This window comes from Pleurodeles waltl, chromosome 11, assembly GCF_031143425.1.
Source record: "Pleurodeles waltl isolate 20211129_DDA chromosome 11, aPleWal1.hap1.20221129, whole genome shotgun sequence".
In the NCBI taxonomy this organism is placed as follows: Eukaryota; Metazoa; Chordata; class Amphibia; order Caudata; family Salamandridae; genus Pleurodeles; species Pleurodeles waltl.
Window position 1 is genome coordinate 422368261 of NC_090450.1, and position 16855 is coordinate 422385115.

Consider the following 16855-nt stretch of genomic DNA (forward strand, 5'->3'; position numbering starts at 1 on the left):
CATCTGTGAGTAAATTAATCTCAGAGGGCGACCGCAGCTTTTTGTGTCGGGATTCATTTGCATGAGGTCCATTTGCCCCCCTTTTTTTATTTAAAGACTGTGCGGGAGTTGGTGAGTTTCCGAGGGCGTCCGCTGCCTCTAGTGTTGAGATTCACTTGCATGCGGTCCGTTTGCTCCCACTTTTTTAATTTAAATGGCTGCCGGGGAGTTGGAGAGTAACCGGAAGGCAGTCGGCGCTTTGAAAGTTCGGGGCTCCCAGGCATGCAGTTTAGGTGTTTGAAGGGAGAGGAAGACTGTGGAGGTAGAGAGCTGGGTTCGAGTCTCGGAGTGGGCTCAACACCTGAGGCACACTTAAATGCACTCCACGTATTCCACTGTCCCCCCCAACACAAAAAAGTGAGAAACGAAAAGAGTTGTGATGATGGTGATTGCGTGTTTGGAAATGGGCCACCTGGGAGTTGGTGAGTCTCTGTGGGTGGTTGCGGCTTCCTAGTCTCTGTCGATGCAGAGGAGCAGCACAGCGAGGCTCCCATGACCCACGTGGAATTTCACTCCCTCAGTGTGGAGTTGTCCAGTAGGAATTGGGTGTCTGGGTTTTCTATTTACGTGGCAAGCTTGACTGAGAAATACCTGACTGTAGTGCCCCAACTGTTAGCATACATGTTGCTAATTCATAGTGCGGCCTTTGAGTTTCAAGGTTCCACCTGGCTCCAGTACGATGTTAAGTTCAGGCAGATGAAAGCGGTCAGGTTGGTAATGGCATGGGACCAAAGACAAATCAATTTATGGCAATCGAAGTTCATCATGACCCCTTCAGTGGCAAAATCTGCACAGTCCTTTTGGTCGGATAAAAGTTCTGGGGACAAAAAGCTTGCCTGTTGGCAATATAATAAGAAGGAATGCAGCAGAGGTGCCGTCTCAAAGTTTAAACACCTCTGTTCTTTTTGAGGAGTCCATGGCCACCATGAAAGCAAGTGCTTTAAGAAGCATGGAAAACTAGAAGAGCAACTGCCCTCCAAAAGCAGGTAACCCCAATCAACCTAGCAAGCTCCCCACGCCCATCATTCTCCATGTCCTCACTCACCTCTTCAGCAGATATAAACATGTTTGAGATGTTCACTTGCTGTACCACGGTTTCAAAGATGGTTTCTGCATCCCTTCAGGTGCTCACCCTACCCCCCCCTCCCCAGGAATCAGTTGTCAGTACTGTGACAGCTGGATTTTGCTAGAGAGAATATCATGAAATAGGCAGGGGTGGGGAGGATTTTTGGGCCCACTGGGGTGGCTCCATCTGGGGCCTTGGTCTGTTCACCACTCGGTCTGGTCCCAAAGAAGGAGCCTGGCAAATTCTGCCCAATCTACAACCTGTCCTTCCCATCGGGTCTTCGTTTAACGACTGCCAGGCACAAGATCTGTGCACTGTGTGTTACACCACTTTTGATAAAACCCTTCACAAGCTCCAGAGATTAGGGAATAGGGCCTTGATGGCCAAGTCTGACACTGAATCCACCTCCTGCCAGTGCACCCAGAAGACACTCGTTACCCTGTTTTACTTCTGAGGGGCAATTTTTTGTAGATCTCTGCATGCCGATGGAGTGCTCCATCGCTTGATCTGTGTTTAAGATGTTTAGTAGGATCGTGGAATGGGCAGTGAATGATTTAGTGGCCACAGACGTTATAATGCATTATTTAGATGACTTCCTGTTTGAGGGTCCCCTGGGCTCCCTAGCGAGTGAGAAGGCTCTACTGGGCTTCCAACAGTTGGTGTGGGCCCTGGGGGTGCCACTAGCAGCAGACAAGACAGAGGACTCTGCAACGTGTATCGCCTTTCTGGGAATCGAAATCGATTCAGTGGCTGGGGTGTGTAGGTTCCCTTGGAATAAGGGCTTGGCATTCAAGGCATTCATCAAGGCTTGTCTCACAGTCAGGAAGGTCGCCTCGCGTCAGCTGCAGGTATTGGTGAGGCATCTGAACTTTGCCTTGAGGGCAATACCTATGGGGAGGGTCTTTTAAAAAAACGTTGCCAGGGCTATGCTGGGTCTCCAGGCCAAACACCACCACACCAGACTGGCTTCGAGGTTAGGGAGGATCTGCTTACTTGGAAAGGTTTCCTAGACAACTTCAGTGGTACCTGTTGTGGCAGCAGTCGTCACAGCCACTCCAACGCTGAGCTGGCTGTGTACACGGATGCAGTGGGCAGCATGGGTCTTGGTGCAATCTTTGGCACAAAGTGGTGCATGCAGCATTGGCCAGGGGAAAGGGTGGCTTTTGGGCTCCCTCGCAATGTTACCTTCTTGGAGCTTTTCCCCATCATAGTAGTCTTGCAGATGTGGGGTGGCACCTTGGCCAACAGCATGATCGTGTTTTGGTCTGACAGCATGTCGGTGGTCATGGCTACAAACAACAAGAGTGCAAAATGTCCCTTTGTGTTACATTTGCTTAAGGCCCTCATTGGCATCTGTCTCGCGCATAATGTCTATTTTTCGGTAAAACATGTCCCGGGGATAGATAATGCAGTGGCTGACTAGTTGTCTCATTCCAAGTTGTCAGAGTTCAGAGCACTGAGGCTGCAAGCAGAGGAGAGAATGTCAGACTTCCAGAAGGAGTTGTGGAAGCTTGGTGACCTGTTGCCCTGACCTAATTGCTGCATCCCTGGCATGCAAGACCAAACATATGTATGAGTCTGCTTGGTGGGTGTACAACTCCTCCTTCAATTCGCCCACTGTGGCTGAACGATTTACCCCTGAGGCTGTCCTACATATCTTGGTGAGGGAAAAGGAGGGTGGCAAGTTGCTGCACCTAGTAGAGGCAGTTGTCGGCGATCGCCTCCTTTGCTGGTTTAAGGCGTTTGGGGACCTGACCAAGGATCCTAGGGTAAGTAGGGCTATCATGTTTGGGAGTGCATAACCCCTATTAAGGAGGACGACAGGAGACCCATCAATGTTGTCTTTGTTGAAGTGTTACATCAGATATGCCTATCCCCCTATGAGGTTATTTTGTTCAGTTTCGCCTCATTGCTTGTCTTTTTTGGGACATTTAGGATTTCCAAACTAGTAGCCTCTTGTAGGGCCGGTCAGGGTACTGGGATTGAAGTGCCTAATGTTATCATGTCTGGCAGCTATCTCTGTGTAAAGGTCAGGAGATTACAGACGGACCCTCTGGGAAAAGGGTCATGGGTGAACTTTAGCCTGGCCCCGCGGGCCCCCTACTGCTTGAGAGTTCCTGTGGGTGTGTCCCAATGTGGGATGTTCCAAGTTGCTAGTACATGTGGAAAGAGCCCCACTCTTCGGTTTATGTGCATATGCAAGTGTGCCATGGCCCTTCTGGGTGAGGAGGCTCGTGGTTCAGCTCACACTCTTTTCACATTGGCACGACCACCACTGCGGCTGCAATGGGCCTATCTGGGGATGCCATCAAATGGGTAGGCAGGTGGAGGTCAATCCGCTATGGGCGCTATGTGTGTCCTCACTTCGCATAGTCTGGTTCATGGGTGCTTGCTGCTCACTAGTAACCCTGTTTCTTTCCTTTTTCCCAGCAGACCGGTGTGGTACAATTCATGTACACTGGTGTGGGCACTCCTTCATTTGCAGAGCAGCTCAATATTTCCTTGGCTGTGGTCTCGAGAGGGCTCAACTGGAGGCAGGTTTCAAAAATCATTGGGTGGGTATTGGGGGGCTTAGGTTGGAGGACCTATTCAACCACCTCTTGGAGTCCCTCACAAAAGGTGTGGATCCTAACCGAGATATTATCATTCATGCGGGAGGTAATGACATGGTACCCCTGGGTAGGGGAGGGGTTAGGAAGGCTCTATTCTCCAATCTGTCAAGCATTAGGAATCGGTTGCCATCGGCAGCCAAATTATGTCTGGAGGTGATTCCTTGTTGGTGTAGTCTGGGAGGGGGAGGGCAGGGGGCCCACCTGGGCTACTAACGACTGAAAAAACGGAATCATTCTGTACAAAACACCTTGGCGGGATCTTCAATGGGCTCGGTGTGGCACAGCTTGCTCCAGGTAACCAGGGTAGAGTTGTTCCATGCCAACGGCGTTCATTTGTGCACCAGGGGCCAGGAGTTGTTTATCCAAACTATTTCTGGGGCTATCTCTGATCCGTCTCAGCGTCATTAGGGTGAGGGTGAGTTCACCAGGAAGCTTCTCGCCCTGTGGCGAGGCCCATGGCAGCAACATAGCGGTGAGTACCACAAATGTGGACTCTCTGTCTGGATTGAACCCTGGGCTGGGTGTAATTGAGTGGGCACCGGGCTGGCGGGAGAGGGAACTGACCTGCCGATCGTCCTGGATTCTCTTGCCTTCCCCACAATGCCCGGTTTAAACTTTGGGACTTGCACCTGTATTCAAGTGCCCCGGCAGGGCTGATGCACAATGCAGTGCCCTGGGAATTGGCAGCACCTTTTCAGGTTGGAGGAAACAAATGTACCTATTTTGTGGATACAAATCACAGGGGTTTTCTCCCGCATTTTGTGATAGATAAAACCTGCTGCAAACCGCAAGAAACAATTGTACAAACTTTTGTTTCGCTAACACAGTAACAACTGAAGTCATGAACAAAGTGTGCATGACTCCTCATTCCTGGATACACAAATGTTAAACGGGTGCTAATTGTGTCCCATGCCGACCATTCTTGCCAGGGACATGCGAAGACCCCCCTCGTCCCCCTCCCTATCCACCCCCACCCCTATTCTGCATCAGGGATTTTGCTCAAAGGCAAAAATACACCTTGACATCTGAAAGTTTGCCTCCATCCTGACTGCCTTGAATGTACTGACTGTACTTTTCTTGACAACAGCCACCGCAGCAGGACGGGGGTGTATCATTCAGTTCACCATCATGAAGATCAGCAGACCCACAGAGGGGACACATGGAGATAGAAAGACTTCCCTAATGGAGACACATGCTCAGGAAGCACACTGACCTGTAAATCACCAGATTAACTCACCCTAGACCCAGAAACTCGTTCTTTCAGCCATACTGGAGGGTAGGGCAAAGGACTAAAGGTATAGAGAGGGGTTGGTGACAGGAATTAACATGAAGTGTCCTTTCTGTGACCTGGAAGTATTCTATAATTGTTACCATTGCAAGAGGATATTTCCATTTTAGAGGGAGAATAAATCTACTGCTGAATATATTGCAGAAGTCAGCGGCCAAACCACCAGCCTACCGATCAGCCACCTCAATATGCAACCACATTACTTGAGCAAAATAAAATACTTCTTGGGCAGGGGAACTGGACGCCAATGAACAAGGCCTTATACACAAGGGCGTAGCTTCAGTGGGTGTGTTTGGGGGTGTTACACCCCCCTCATAAATGTACTTTCTGATAATTAGTTGGGTACAGGTGCTTTCAGTCCGGTTTTGTAAGGTCTCTGTTAGATTTCACGAGGGATGTTTACATACACAGAGACAAAAACGCGCACACACTCTCTCCCTCTCTTTGTGTTTAAGTCCTAAAAATATTTGTTTATTTTGCAAAATGTTGTCTTTTCCCTCCCTAAGTACCCCCACGTATCCTCCCTTTCCGCAAGCCCTTAAGCCCCTCTCGTGTGTCCTGCTTGTATATGCCAACATGATTGTTGGAAAATCTGAAGCTCACCCTCTTCCTAAATTTACTGCCCGGACTGCGCCCCTTCCTATACAGACATGTGTTTAAACACACTGCAAATCAGCTGAGGATTGAGTAAAAACTGATATGAGAACCATAGTAGTGTAAGTATTGTTAATCTGTTAAAATGAAGAAAGGATGAGAGTAGGAGGAGAACAATAGGGGAGGATGAAGGAGTGGGTTAAACAGTGGTAAATAGCTCAAGAGTGGAAGAGCAGAAGGGAGACGCATGAGAGGAAAGTCTGAGTTCAAGTTTGGATGAGAAGCTACATTTGGCAATGTGGAGAACGAGATCTACCTCAGGCTTGAGTTACCTGAGAAGACGAAGATAGAAAAGAGATTGCACTTTGCTTCTGTTCATTTTTTCCTCATGCCTCTTCCTGGTAGGTTTCATTCCAGGTAGATTCACAATCTTTCCAAGTAGATTTTCAAACATATATTATATCTGGAGTTGACAGCATGGAAACTTTTATTGGTGCGGGGCAATTACCTAATCTCCACCAAGGTGATATTGGAAATGTTTCTGCATGCAAACACCCTTGCATCTGTAAGGCCATGGAAATTAATTGACTGATCACGCCTCTAAAATGATGTCACTGAAAATGTAAGGGGCAAGGAGCATATGGCTCTCTATCCAGGCCTGTGTTATGTAAACGATTGCATGGGGAGCGAGTTCAAACAGCAGTCATGCTGGACGTACGTTGTCTCTTTGCCTTAGTGTGTGGAGGCAGTTTGCACACCTATACAAGGAGCAGCAGGTTGGGTGTTGATAGCTTGTTATTGGAGGTAAGTGAGCTATCATAAGGGTGTACTAATGACATGAGGTGTCTATGCACTATGGGTTATGGGGGCTTCAGAGTGGTAAGGAGTACTGGGGAGAAAAAGTCCTCCAACAACCATTCAGAAGCATTGGCAAAAGGTATTATATGAGAGCTACGCAGATCTGGTCCATCTATTACAGGGGTTTGTAAGCAGTCTTCAGGGCACATTGGGAGGGACCTTTGTTCCAAAAAGACTATTGACAAGTGGTTGATTCAGGGTCGTTGGTAGTATCGTCATACTCCAGACCTGGCAACTCACATGCTGTCACCATGTGAAACCCTATATCAGCTCCCATCACCCGGTGAGAAGCCGATATCACATGGTAGCTGAAAAAATGAGCTACAAACCACTGTACACAGTGGTTTTCAACTCATTTTCGGAGGCTTTGAACTGCCACCGTCCTTCAATGGGCGTGAAAAGACCCCAGGACATCGGCAGTAACCTCAGCAAGGTTTTTTTTTTTTTTTTTTGACGAGGGATCTTGGGGGCAAAAGTGCCACTTGGGTACTTCTCGTCACAAGGCCTGCCCCCCTACAAGGCCCTGCCCTTCCTCACACTGTACAATTTTTATTCAAGTTGACAGGTCTGTGTTCGGAGTCAAGGACCTGAATACGTTCATGGAATGTTGCTGCAGCTTCACGTGCCGATCAATGGCTTTCCCCCAGTTGGGGTCCTTCTGCCCTGAGTTCTGGACAGGCACTTTTATGCCTTGGGTGTCCACAATAGGAAAAGGATGAGCATTACACCAGGTGTGGATGACACCTGTCATGACTTGTCACAAGTGTTCGCCTACACTCAATTACACCTTTGGTCTTGGATAATGGTGGCATACCTTTCACGCCATGCCTCTCAGGATGTTGTGCAGACGGCATGACAGGAGTCATGCCACCTAGGATTGTGGACCACACATGCATGCTGCCCAATTGTTAGTCCCACCCCCATCACCATAGCAGTCAATCCTTTCTCCATGCGAGCACTCCAAAAGTTATGACTGAATGTCTCATCTACGAAGCAGGTTACATAAGGATTTCAGATCTACTGAAGGGTTTTGAGGGTTCTGCAGTCTATAAAAGACACATCCAGGCCATGGACAGGAGCTTGACTTTCCTCCCTGTTGAGTGGAAGCCACAGTGTTCCTGTGCTTGGGCTCAGCTCCTCAGATGTGTTCTGTCTCTGTAGTTGAGATCATCTTCAAGCCAGACATCAAGTACATCTTCTCAAAAGTCTTCTTTTTGCAGCCCTTTTTTAAATTCCTTCTGCAGCGTCATCTCTAAGACTTTTCTTGTATCCTTGAATTAATTGACATCTCCCAGTGCCTTCTTTAGAGACCTCAGGTTAGTGATAGCTGAGAAGTGGAGCAGAGTAATTCTGGCTGCACCGGCCCAAGCACTACAAAAGTAACTTGACAATGTAATTGACATCATAGACACTGTAACTTTACCTCATTAATGTAAAGCATCAACTATATTTTTAAAAGTGCATTCGCTGTAAAATTTAGGTTTCATTTATACGTATGAGTTCCAATATTTAGCTTTAGCATGAAATTTGTAGTTCCCATTTATATTTACATTTACATAACAACATGTTACATTTATTGAAAAGCACATTGCATATGTGGCATGTCTTTATTTGCTCTTGTTTTACATTTATTTCATGTTATGCCTACAGTTATAATCAAATGTTTAACATGCCTATTGATGGTGCTTTTCTAAGTTAGCCTGAGTAGGCCTTTGTTTTAACACATAAAATGCTTTTTGTGTACTTCACGTATTTTCCTTTGCAGGTGCACAGGCTTGAAAGGAGTATTGTATATTAGAGATAGAAAGGCCAAACAAGAAGACCTTGACACGGACTGGATGATTAGGTGCGCCTCCCATTCATTTACTATCTGGGAAGAAGAACCTCAAGGCTGACCTGTTGGTTAGTGTTCTGTGGGCTGGGGGAATCTCTTCATGGTGCAAGTTCGCTCTATGAGAAGGAGAATTAATTGGGTTTCTGATGATGTGTTCAGCAGATACAGATGCTCCTGGAACTTTCCACACTGCTAGAATTTCAGCAGAATAGTTTTTTAGATTCTGAGCGGTGCAGACCTCTTAATCCCTTGTCCTTACAGTGCATAGCTTCATGCTAACACTGGATTCTGTACTTTCTGAAGACTTTTACTGGTGTCTTTGCAATGCTGACACCTACTCTGCTTTGTCCCAAGGCCCTTGAATTTAGCTGTATTTGGGATAGAAACTAACCAGATTTTCTTATTTCAATTTGTGCAGCGTAGAAGGAACTTGAATTATTTTATTGAATGTCAGTTCTTGTTCCTTAGTTTTTCCATTTTAGTGACTGTACTCTTTATATGCCTTATATTAAAAAGACGAAATCTGTTTTGGTGTTTCAGCTTGCCAATTTTGATTCTGTATCTCTATAACCTAATTTAGATATGCTCATTTATGGAATGATTTCTAATATGTAATAAATCTACTAAACGTTATTACTGGTTCCTGGTGCTTTTTGTGTAGCCAAATGGGTTCACAAAATTGAAAATTTGAATTTAATACTTAACTCCTTGTCCCCCAACACTCTAAAAGATCCAGGAGAGAACTGACCATTGCTTCCATGTGTGCTCCAGCAGGAGTGTTAGATATTACTTGCTTGGATTGTGTTAGATATTACCTGCTTGGATAACCCCTGGAATCAGTTGTGGTAGCCCGCCGCCCTCGGCTCTCCATCTGAACCCACCAACCACGCATGTTACCTAAGGATCATCCTGGACACCCACCTGACCATGAAACAACAAATCAATGCTGCTTCCTCGGCATGCTTCAATATCCTTCGCATGCTCTACAAGATTTTTTTTTGCTAGCTACCCATCTCCAGAGGAGGACAGTTACCCAGCCCTCATCTCTAGTAGCATCCACTACGGCAACACACTCTACATCCGAATCATCAAACAGCTCTTAACTCGCCTGCAGATCATCCAAAACGCCACAGCAAGACTCATCCTCGACCTCTCCAGAATAATTAGCGTCACTCCCCACCTCAGGACCCTCCACTGGCTCCCTGTACAGCAAAGATGCCTCTTTAAATGCCTCATGCATGCATACAAGGCCTGTCACAGAGCAACCACCTCTCGTTCCACCAACCGACTAGAGAACTCCGTTCAGCCACCCTCGCACTGGCCCACACCCCACGCATCCACCACGAATGCTTCAGAGGACGTTCCTTCTCCTACCTCGCAGCCAAGTCCTGGAACAGCCTTCCCACCCACCTTCACACGTCCCCCTCCCTGAAAGACTTCAGAAAGCAGCTCAAGACCTGGCTGTTCGACCACCACCTCCGAAAGCCAGGCTGGGCCTGCAGCACCAAACCAGCACCTGGAACCCCCCGCCCCCGGGTTGACAAGCTCATGCTCAGAAAGAAACCCCCGATTGATTGATTGATTGGGATTCTTGTCACAGTTAGATTCTGTTATACCCTCAACGTTATGCTGTAACAACTGTCTCTTGGACCTATGCAGTGTTATATGCAGATACTAGGTGAACTTTCGTTTCTAATCTGTATGATAATTGAACATTAACAAATTATATAGGATATAAAACAAGGCCAGTCTCATAATTATTTTGGCTCTTACATGACAAAGGTACTGCGCTATTCATATGTTTAATGTGTACCATAGTGTAGCAGTTAGCAGAGTAAACCTTGAGTATGTCTCATTGACTGTAAAATGTTACCATTCAGGAGAAATCCATCTAGAAATAAAAAATCTCTGTGTATTTTTAAATGATGTAAGAGCAGAGAATCATAGCAGTTGTGTATTCTTTTCAGTATAAAACAAGCCACCACTCATGAGAGATGGCAGAAAATTCAAGATAACCTCCATCTGACGAGATGAGCTGTGTGGTTTCAAACTATGTGCATCTTCTTCTAATATCCCTATTCTCCTTTCCTTCTCGTCGCCATCAGCGCCAAGCACAGTTTTGGAAAAACTCTGCACAGTCGACTGGTTTCCCTGTTCTTCTGCAGCAACATATGGATCTACAGGTTAGTGGTGATGAATCTTGACAACTTCAGGCAATGGATGCTCACAATATGCTAGAAAGTACCACTATTATGGCACTGTAAACTGTGTACCAAGGGTGAGCATCATGATGTCATAGATACCCACAATTTAACAAAAATGACCACCTATATGTCAGAGCCAGGCTCATACCACATGTAGGCAGTGGGCAACATCTTTTAATAGATGCCAACAATTTGCAAAGAACTGAGACAAAATTCTATTTCTCCTCGATCAATCCCTGAACAGAGACTACAACAGATAGAATTTATGGTCATAGTTGAGCAGATAGTTTCACCACATATAGCCACAGTCTGGATTTGATGCACTTCAAGTACCACTAAAATGGTGTGTTACTCTCTACTGAAGAGGGTCAGCTATCTAGAAACATGTGTCTAGAAATACTCTTCACTGTCTGCACCAATAAAGGTGAAAAACTAAAGAGTGTCACTGAAATAAGTACTATGCACTGCATTTACCATAATGCACTGGGGCAAACTGAGTGCTGGGATGGGAGGCAGTGTGCTCCCACCCTCTTTTTGTTAGACAAGGCACACTTGAGCTAATCCGCTGACGATCTCTGGTTGATGCACCTGCACCCAATGAAAGGTTCAGAAACCTGAGAAGATTTTGGGTAGCATTTCCAGCACACCCAAAATTACGTGTTACTCTATACTGAAGGACAGCAATCCTGAAACATGTTTAGAGACACACAGCAGTGGCTGCATCAACAATGATGAAAAACTAAAGACTGTCACTGAAGTAAGTCTTATCATGCACTGCATTTACCATGATGTATTGGCCAAACTGAGTGCTGGGATATTAGGCAGTGTGCTCCCACCCTCTTTTTTTCTTCAAAAAGGTTCTCTTGAGCTACTGAGCTGACAAACTCTGTCTGATCCACCTGCACCCAGTGAGTGTTACAGAGACCTGAGAAAACTTTGGGCAGCATATTTAGCACCCCCAAAACAATGTGTTATTCTTTACTGAAGAAGGACAACTACCCTGAAACGTGTCCAGAGATACATAACACTGGCTGCACCAAGGAGGGTGAAAAACTAAAGACTGTCTCACTGAAGTGCATTTTAGCAAGCACTGCATTTACCAAAATGGATTGGGGTGAACTGAATGCTGGGATGTGAGACAGTGTGCTCCCTCCCTCAGTTTGGGCTTGTAGTGTAAGAAACTGGGTTGTTGGTTGACTGGGGATGAGCCCTGGTCAAGCAGCAACCACAATCTTTGCCCCAGTAAGGCACAAGCAAACCCGAAATTAACTTGTGTTTAACCGCCTGGTAGCTTGGAACAAAGCTGTCAGGTTTACTTAGAGGCAACGTGTAAAATATTTGTGCAGCACTTTAAACAGTAAAATAGCAAAAATAGCACACAAAAAGGATCCCACACCAGGTTAGGAAAATAGATCTTAATTTAATAAATAAAACAAGACCAAAACAACAAAAATTCAATCAGTAGAACCAGGGATGTTAGATTTTAAAGTTTTTCAAATAATAGCACCAAAAGGAATAAAGCACCAACTATATATATCTGGTCGAGCCGAACGGGAACAAAGTCACAAGTTTAGGTGAACTGTGATGAAGTGGGGGCCAGGTACAGGGACCCAGTTAGGCCCGTAGAGCAAAGAGTAACTTCAATCCTGGTTTGTAGTGCGTTGCATGGATCTACATTGAAGATGCCTCATACAGCCGAGACTATGCATCAGTTCCCAGATGCAATGCAAGGTCCTGTTATGTGGACATCGAGGATCCCGTTGACTGGGCTTGGGATGTGAAGTCCAGTGTCAGGGATGCGACACGCAATCAGGGCAATGCATCAGTTCCAAAGAGCTGTTAGGCTGCGATGCCGAGTCCAGCATAGTCATTGACGCTGCTGTCGATGGGGAATGCGAGGGCCTGTGCTGGGGAAGTGTCACTCAGCAACGGTTCTGAAGGCGATGAAGACTACGTAGGAAATTGCTAGTCTTTGCAGCAGATTCAGTCCACGTAGTTAGTGGCAGTGATGCGTCGGTTCTCCTCCGGTTTGCCCTGCGCAGCAGAGGAGATGCCAGTTCTGCTTTAACCACAGGTGGCAGAGCATCTTAGACCCACTTCCAAGGGTCTCAGACTGGGGTGGCACCATCTGGTACAACGGACTCACAGATGGCCGTCCAGATGCAGGGTTCTTGGAAGCCTGTTATGTCCCTGAGGTTTCAGATAAGGAAACAAGTCTTGTTGCTTTACTCTCTGATCGTATCTTGCCTTGTACTGATACACTTGTAATCTTCAGCAGTAACAAGATGATAGGCTTGATCCAACTCCGTGGCGGGGGAGGAGAAATAAAATAAAATAATAATAATTGCCCTGTGGCCAATCCTTATGCTGCTCAGAGCAGCGTCAGGATTGGCTGGGAGCACCCAGCCAGGGTGCTCAAGGCAGACTGGCAGCCTGTGCCTGCTCTCTCTAGCCTGGCAATAGAGTACCAGGCAGGAGAGAGCCTACTGAGCATGTGTGTTTGGCTGGCCCAAGATGGCCAGCCAAACACACATGCACTCTGAGAGAAGTGCACAACATAATTTATCATCGTTTTGTATTAAAGGGTTTTCAGCTGCTGCTGTTGGCGAGGGGGGCGACGCTCCTCCACCCTAGCGAAGGAGCCGCCTCTATATGAATGGACATCTTTATTACTATGAATCTCAACATTGATTGACCAATTCGAATTTAACGTCCGCTCTTGATCTGAGTATATGCTGGTTATGAGTTGCATGTAGTACGTGTTTCTTGTATTTGTCAGGTATTGCAATCTTTGACATGTTGATTAACTTTTATTGAAAGATCATTGATTTCACAATCAATATATTTGAGTGCTGTAGCAAGATGCAGGTTTCATATTGTTACAATTCACTCATTCTGGTGTCCATTTTCCTTTGCATTAAAATATTCTTGAACAGAGGATCTATACTTGATTCAGAATTCTCTTTACCAATCTGGGCAATTTTTTCTCTTCCTGCTTTACAATGTTACAGTATAGCTCTGGCATTGGTTTGGATGCTACTTCGAAACAGCATACAATCCCAGAGATGGTACTGGATCACTGGATCCAGTTGAGCACTGGGATGTCACAGATAGCTTTCACTTCTGACTTTGACAACTAAATCTACTCCCCTGTAGGGGAGGGTGAATGTGCTTAGTTCGATCGAGCGTTAGCCTCAATGTCAGTCTAGCCAGGAAAATATTGAATTTGAAAATTGTACAAGATTGAAAAAGAACTGATTTACAAAAGTAGTACATTTTAGTATTGCTAATTATTAGTGATATGTTATATATTTTGAATGAAAATAAAGTTATTAATTAAATGTAAATTGATGACTTATTGAATATACAATTAATTCAAATGAAGGAATAATTATATTTAACATGTTTAGCAATATAATAACACGTAATTGATTTTGAAAATAAAATAACGAATTTAAAGTATTACATTTAATAGTTTTAGAATTAGAATTCAAAAATTATTAAAAATGTATTTATACAGAAATGGTAAAGAGATCAAGCAGCAGGAAGCTGCAGTGCTCTAACAATTTAAAAATTAGCTGCACGTAGTTATGAACATGTGAAATTTGACAGAATTTGGCTGCGAAATTGATTGCATCAAAAAGGAAGGTAATTGGTCAGTTCCAATATAACACAATCCTTAGCTCAGTGTAAGTCCACATCACATTCTGTTGACTTTTAACACCACTTTATAATACCCAAAATGTTTTGATTTTACTAAACTTTTATGTGTAATATACTTACTTAGAAGGGCTTCTAGTTAGCCCTCTTCATCCATATGTCTGTTATTGTGTCATTCACATTTTTCTTCCACCATCTACAGAATACACCATGGGGTGAAGGGTCAAGCCCCTTCAAGAATTGGCTAACTTCACTGTAAGTGATTGCATTCTGCACTTTCACAAGGATCACATCTAGCAAAAAGTAGTCCCTTTCAGTGCATGGAATACTGTGACACTGTGTGCTTTTTGAGACCCAAAAATATTTTTAGGCAGTATTTTTTTGTCTTGATTGATGAGGGCACAACAACTTCTTCAACAAAGACATTTTGGAAAAAACAGACATTGACCAAGCCAGAAGGCTGGAAACCAATGCTAGGCCTGCTGTATCTGCCAATGATTTTTTTGAAAATGTGGTCTTCAACACGACAAGAGGACTGTCTGGACAGCTGATAAAGTACCTTGAAAAATATATAGCGAATTACTGTCCATTCTAAAAGTGGTAGAAATAATGTAGTGAGTGTTTTTGGTTTCGCCCTGCACATGTGCTATTATTTTCTCGTAATCAATCATTTTCACCATATGAATCCGTAGGAACCAATGTTTCTCCATTGGTGGTACCCAGGTTTAAAGAGCTTCCTATTTTATTACTTGACATACAAATAAGACTGCCAGCATGCAGCCAACTCGTGGCCTCGCCGCCCGGAGTACATACCATCCCCATTTTCCAGCAAGTGGGTGGTGTCCTCTATGTTGCTGTCAGCGGTGTAAGCTGGAACACCTGTCATTTCTGAGTGCACTGTTGTGGGGCCAATGGGTCCTGCTCCAGATGGAATTTCTGGGGGTTCATTCCACAGCGTAGGAGACGGGTCCTGTGGGTATTCTGCTGGTAGAAAGACAGGAAGTACATAGTAATTTATACTAGTATTGGAGAAAAGGCAGAGCTTCCAAAGGGTTAATTTCATCGGCACCTACAGAAGTATGTCATTTACCACCTGATACATCATTTACACATTAGTTCTGAATTTAATCTAAATTAGATTTTCCAGACCTCCTGACTGGACGTCGACAATTTTGAGGCTCTGCTCGTGCCCCAAGTAAGGTCAGGCGACACTGCACTCATGGCATAGCACCAAATCTCTTTGCGTCACAGAGTGCCAAGCCCCCTACAGTGTAAGGAAATAGGGTGTAACAGGGTAGGAATAGCGCAAATACCCTAGGACTCCAGGCAAGCCCAACGCTAATAATCTAATATGACTTGGCTGTGCCTGGAATCCTACCGCCAAATGAAACAAGCCACAACAAAAACGGGCATGCCAAGCAATAGACTCATACCTAGCGTGTAGTTTCCATAAAATGACACCTTAATTGACTCACCCTTGGCCAGCTGGAATCCCTTGCATATTTGTGCTAGAGGGTGTATCTAGAGTACACAGCTGGTGCAAGACACTACTTGTTGCTCATGTTTGAGCTAAGGCACAATGCTTCATGTCTTACTAAGACATCATTTTGTTACAGGTGTGGTCTACGACATCATCAATGGGCAACTCTCTGAAAATATGAAACACTGCAATTTTTGCAGGCGCTAGTGTGTCCTACCGAATCACACAGTGCAAGTGTGTGGCACACAATATCATGCTCCTTCACACTATTTACTGGTGAAAAGTTGATATTACACGGTGGAATGAGGCATGGAAACCCCTGCACTGTGTAGGTTTTCATCTCTTCTTTAGAGTCTTTGCACAGCCATGTTAATTAGTGGTTTTGGGAAATCCCCCCGGATATCGACTGTAGCCTCAGCAAGCTTTTATTTTTATTATTTATGTATTTATTTTTGGGAATGAAGGTGGTTAGTGTGTTAGATGGCGGAAGTGCCTTGAAGCCCTGCCCCTTCCTCTCACTTTGTGTTTTTTTTATTTTTAAATTGGCAGTCCCCTACTCAAATGTTTGACCTTTAACAAAATAAACAACTAGCAAATTACATGCACCCTATGTCAAAGAGCAACAAGCTATTGCAAGTGAAAATACCCAGCTGAGTAATGGTGGCACAAAACCGTGCCGTAAGTGAACACTCTTTCCACGGAGCCTGATAGTATGCAGAGAAATGTTGCACTGAGCAGGGGAAACTGTAATGCATATCATGGCCCATGGTTCCGGGCGTTGAGGCACTAACATCTGATAACTTTGCTCGTATTTTGGCTTTACGTTTGCAGCAAAACAATTAGAGAATTAATAGAAAATAATTAAAAGAGAACGTTGTTGTCAGTCTAATAATATCTGCTTTTACATAGCTTTAGGGGAGACTGACTGCTCGACAATGTGACTGGGGATTGAAAGGTCGGTAACTAGGACCAGCTCCGAACTAGTTTTTAGGTCCAGCCTACGAGACAGCACTGCTGTGTGGTAGAAAAAGACCAAATTGTCAATTTACCAAGAACATACATTTGTCTTAAAGGCCACCCATTGCTTACTACTGTTTGGCTTTATTGTTAATTTCCTTTGTGTGCTTCTTATTCAATTGCTTGATTTGGCCATCTTGTGTTTGTACCTCCCCCGAAGAATTGCCTCTTTACTTGTATCTGTTCACTCTTATCCTTCACTT

General features: G+C 44.9%; 1 protein-coding gene and 1 long non-coding RNA gene across 3 annotated transcripts in view; one reads left to right on the forward strand and one right to left on the reverse strand.

Moving 5' to 3' along the window:
• The window catches only part of SNORC (secondary ossification center associated regulator of chondrocyte maturation), a 275466-nt gene that overhangs the window by 29863 nt on the left and 228748 nt on the right, over positions 1–16855 (reverse strand). The window contains exon 2 of one of the 2 annotated variants that reach the window (XM_069213779.1): positions 14969–15139. In XM_069213779.1, the coding sequence (XP_069069880.1) occupies positions 14969–15139 (171 nt within the window). The remainder of the gene's footprint in view (positions 1–14968; positions 15140–16855) is intronic. The other variant, XM_069213780.1, reaches the window with a different exon arrangement.
• Positions 1–16855, forward strand: part of LOC138265764 (uncharacterized) — a 94699-nt gene that overhangs the window by 421 nt on the left and 77423 nt on the right. The window contains exon 2 of the long non-coding RNA XR_011199416.1: positions 10397–10474. This is a non-coding gene — a long non-coding RNA (uncharacterized lncRNA). The remainder of the gene's footprint in view (positions 1–10396; positions 10475–16855) is intronic.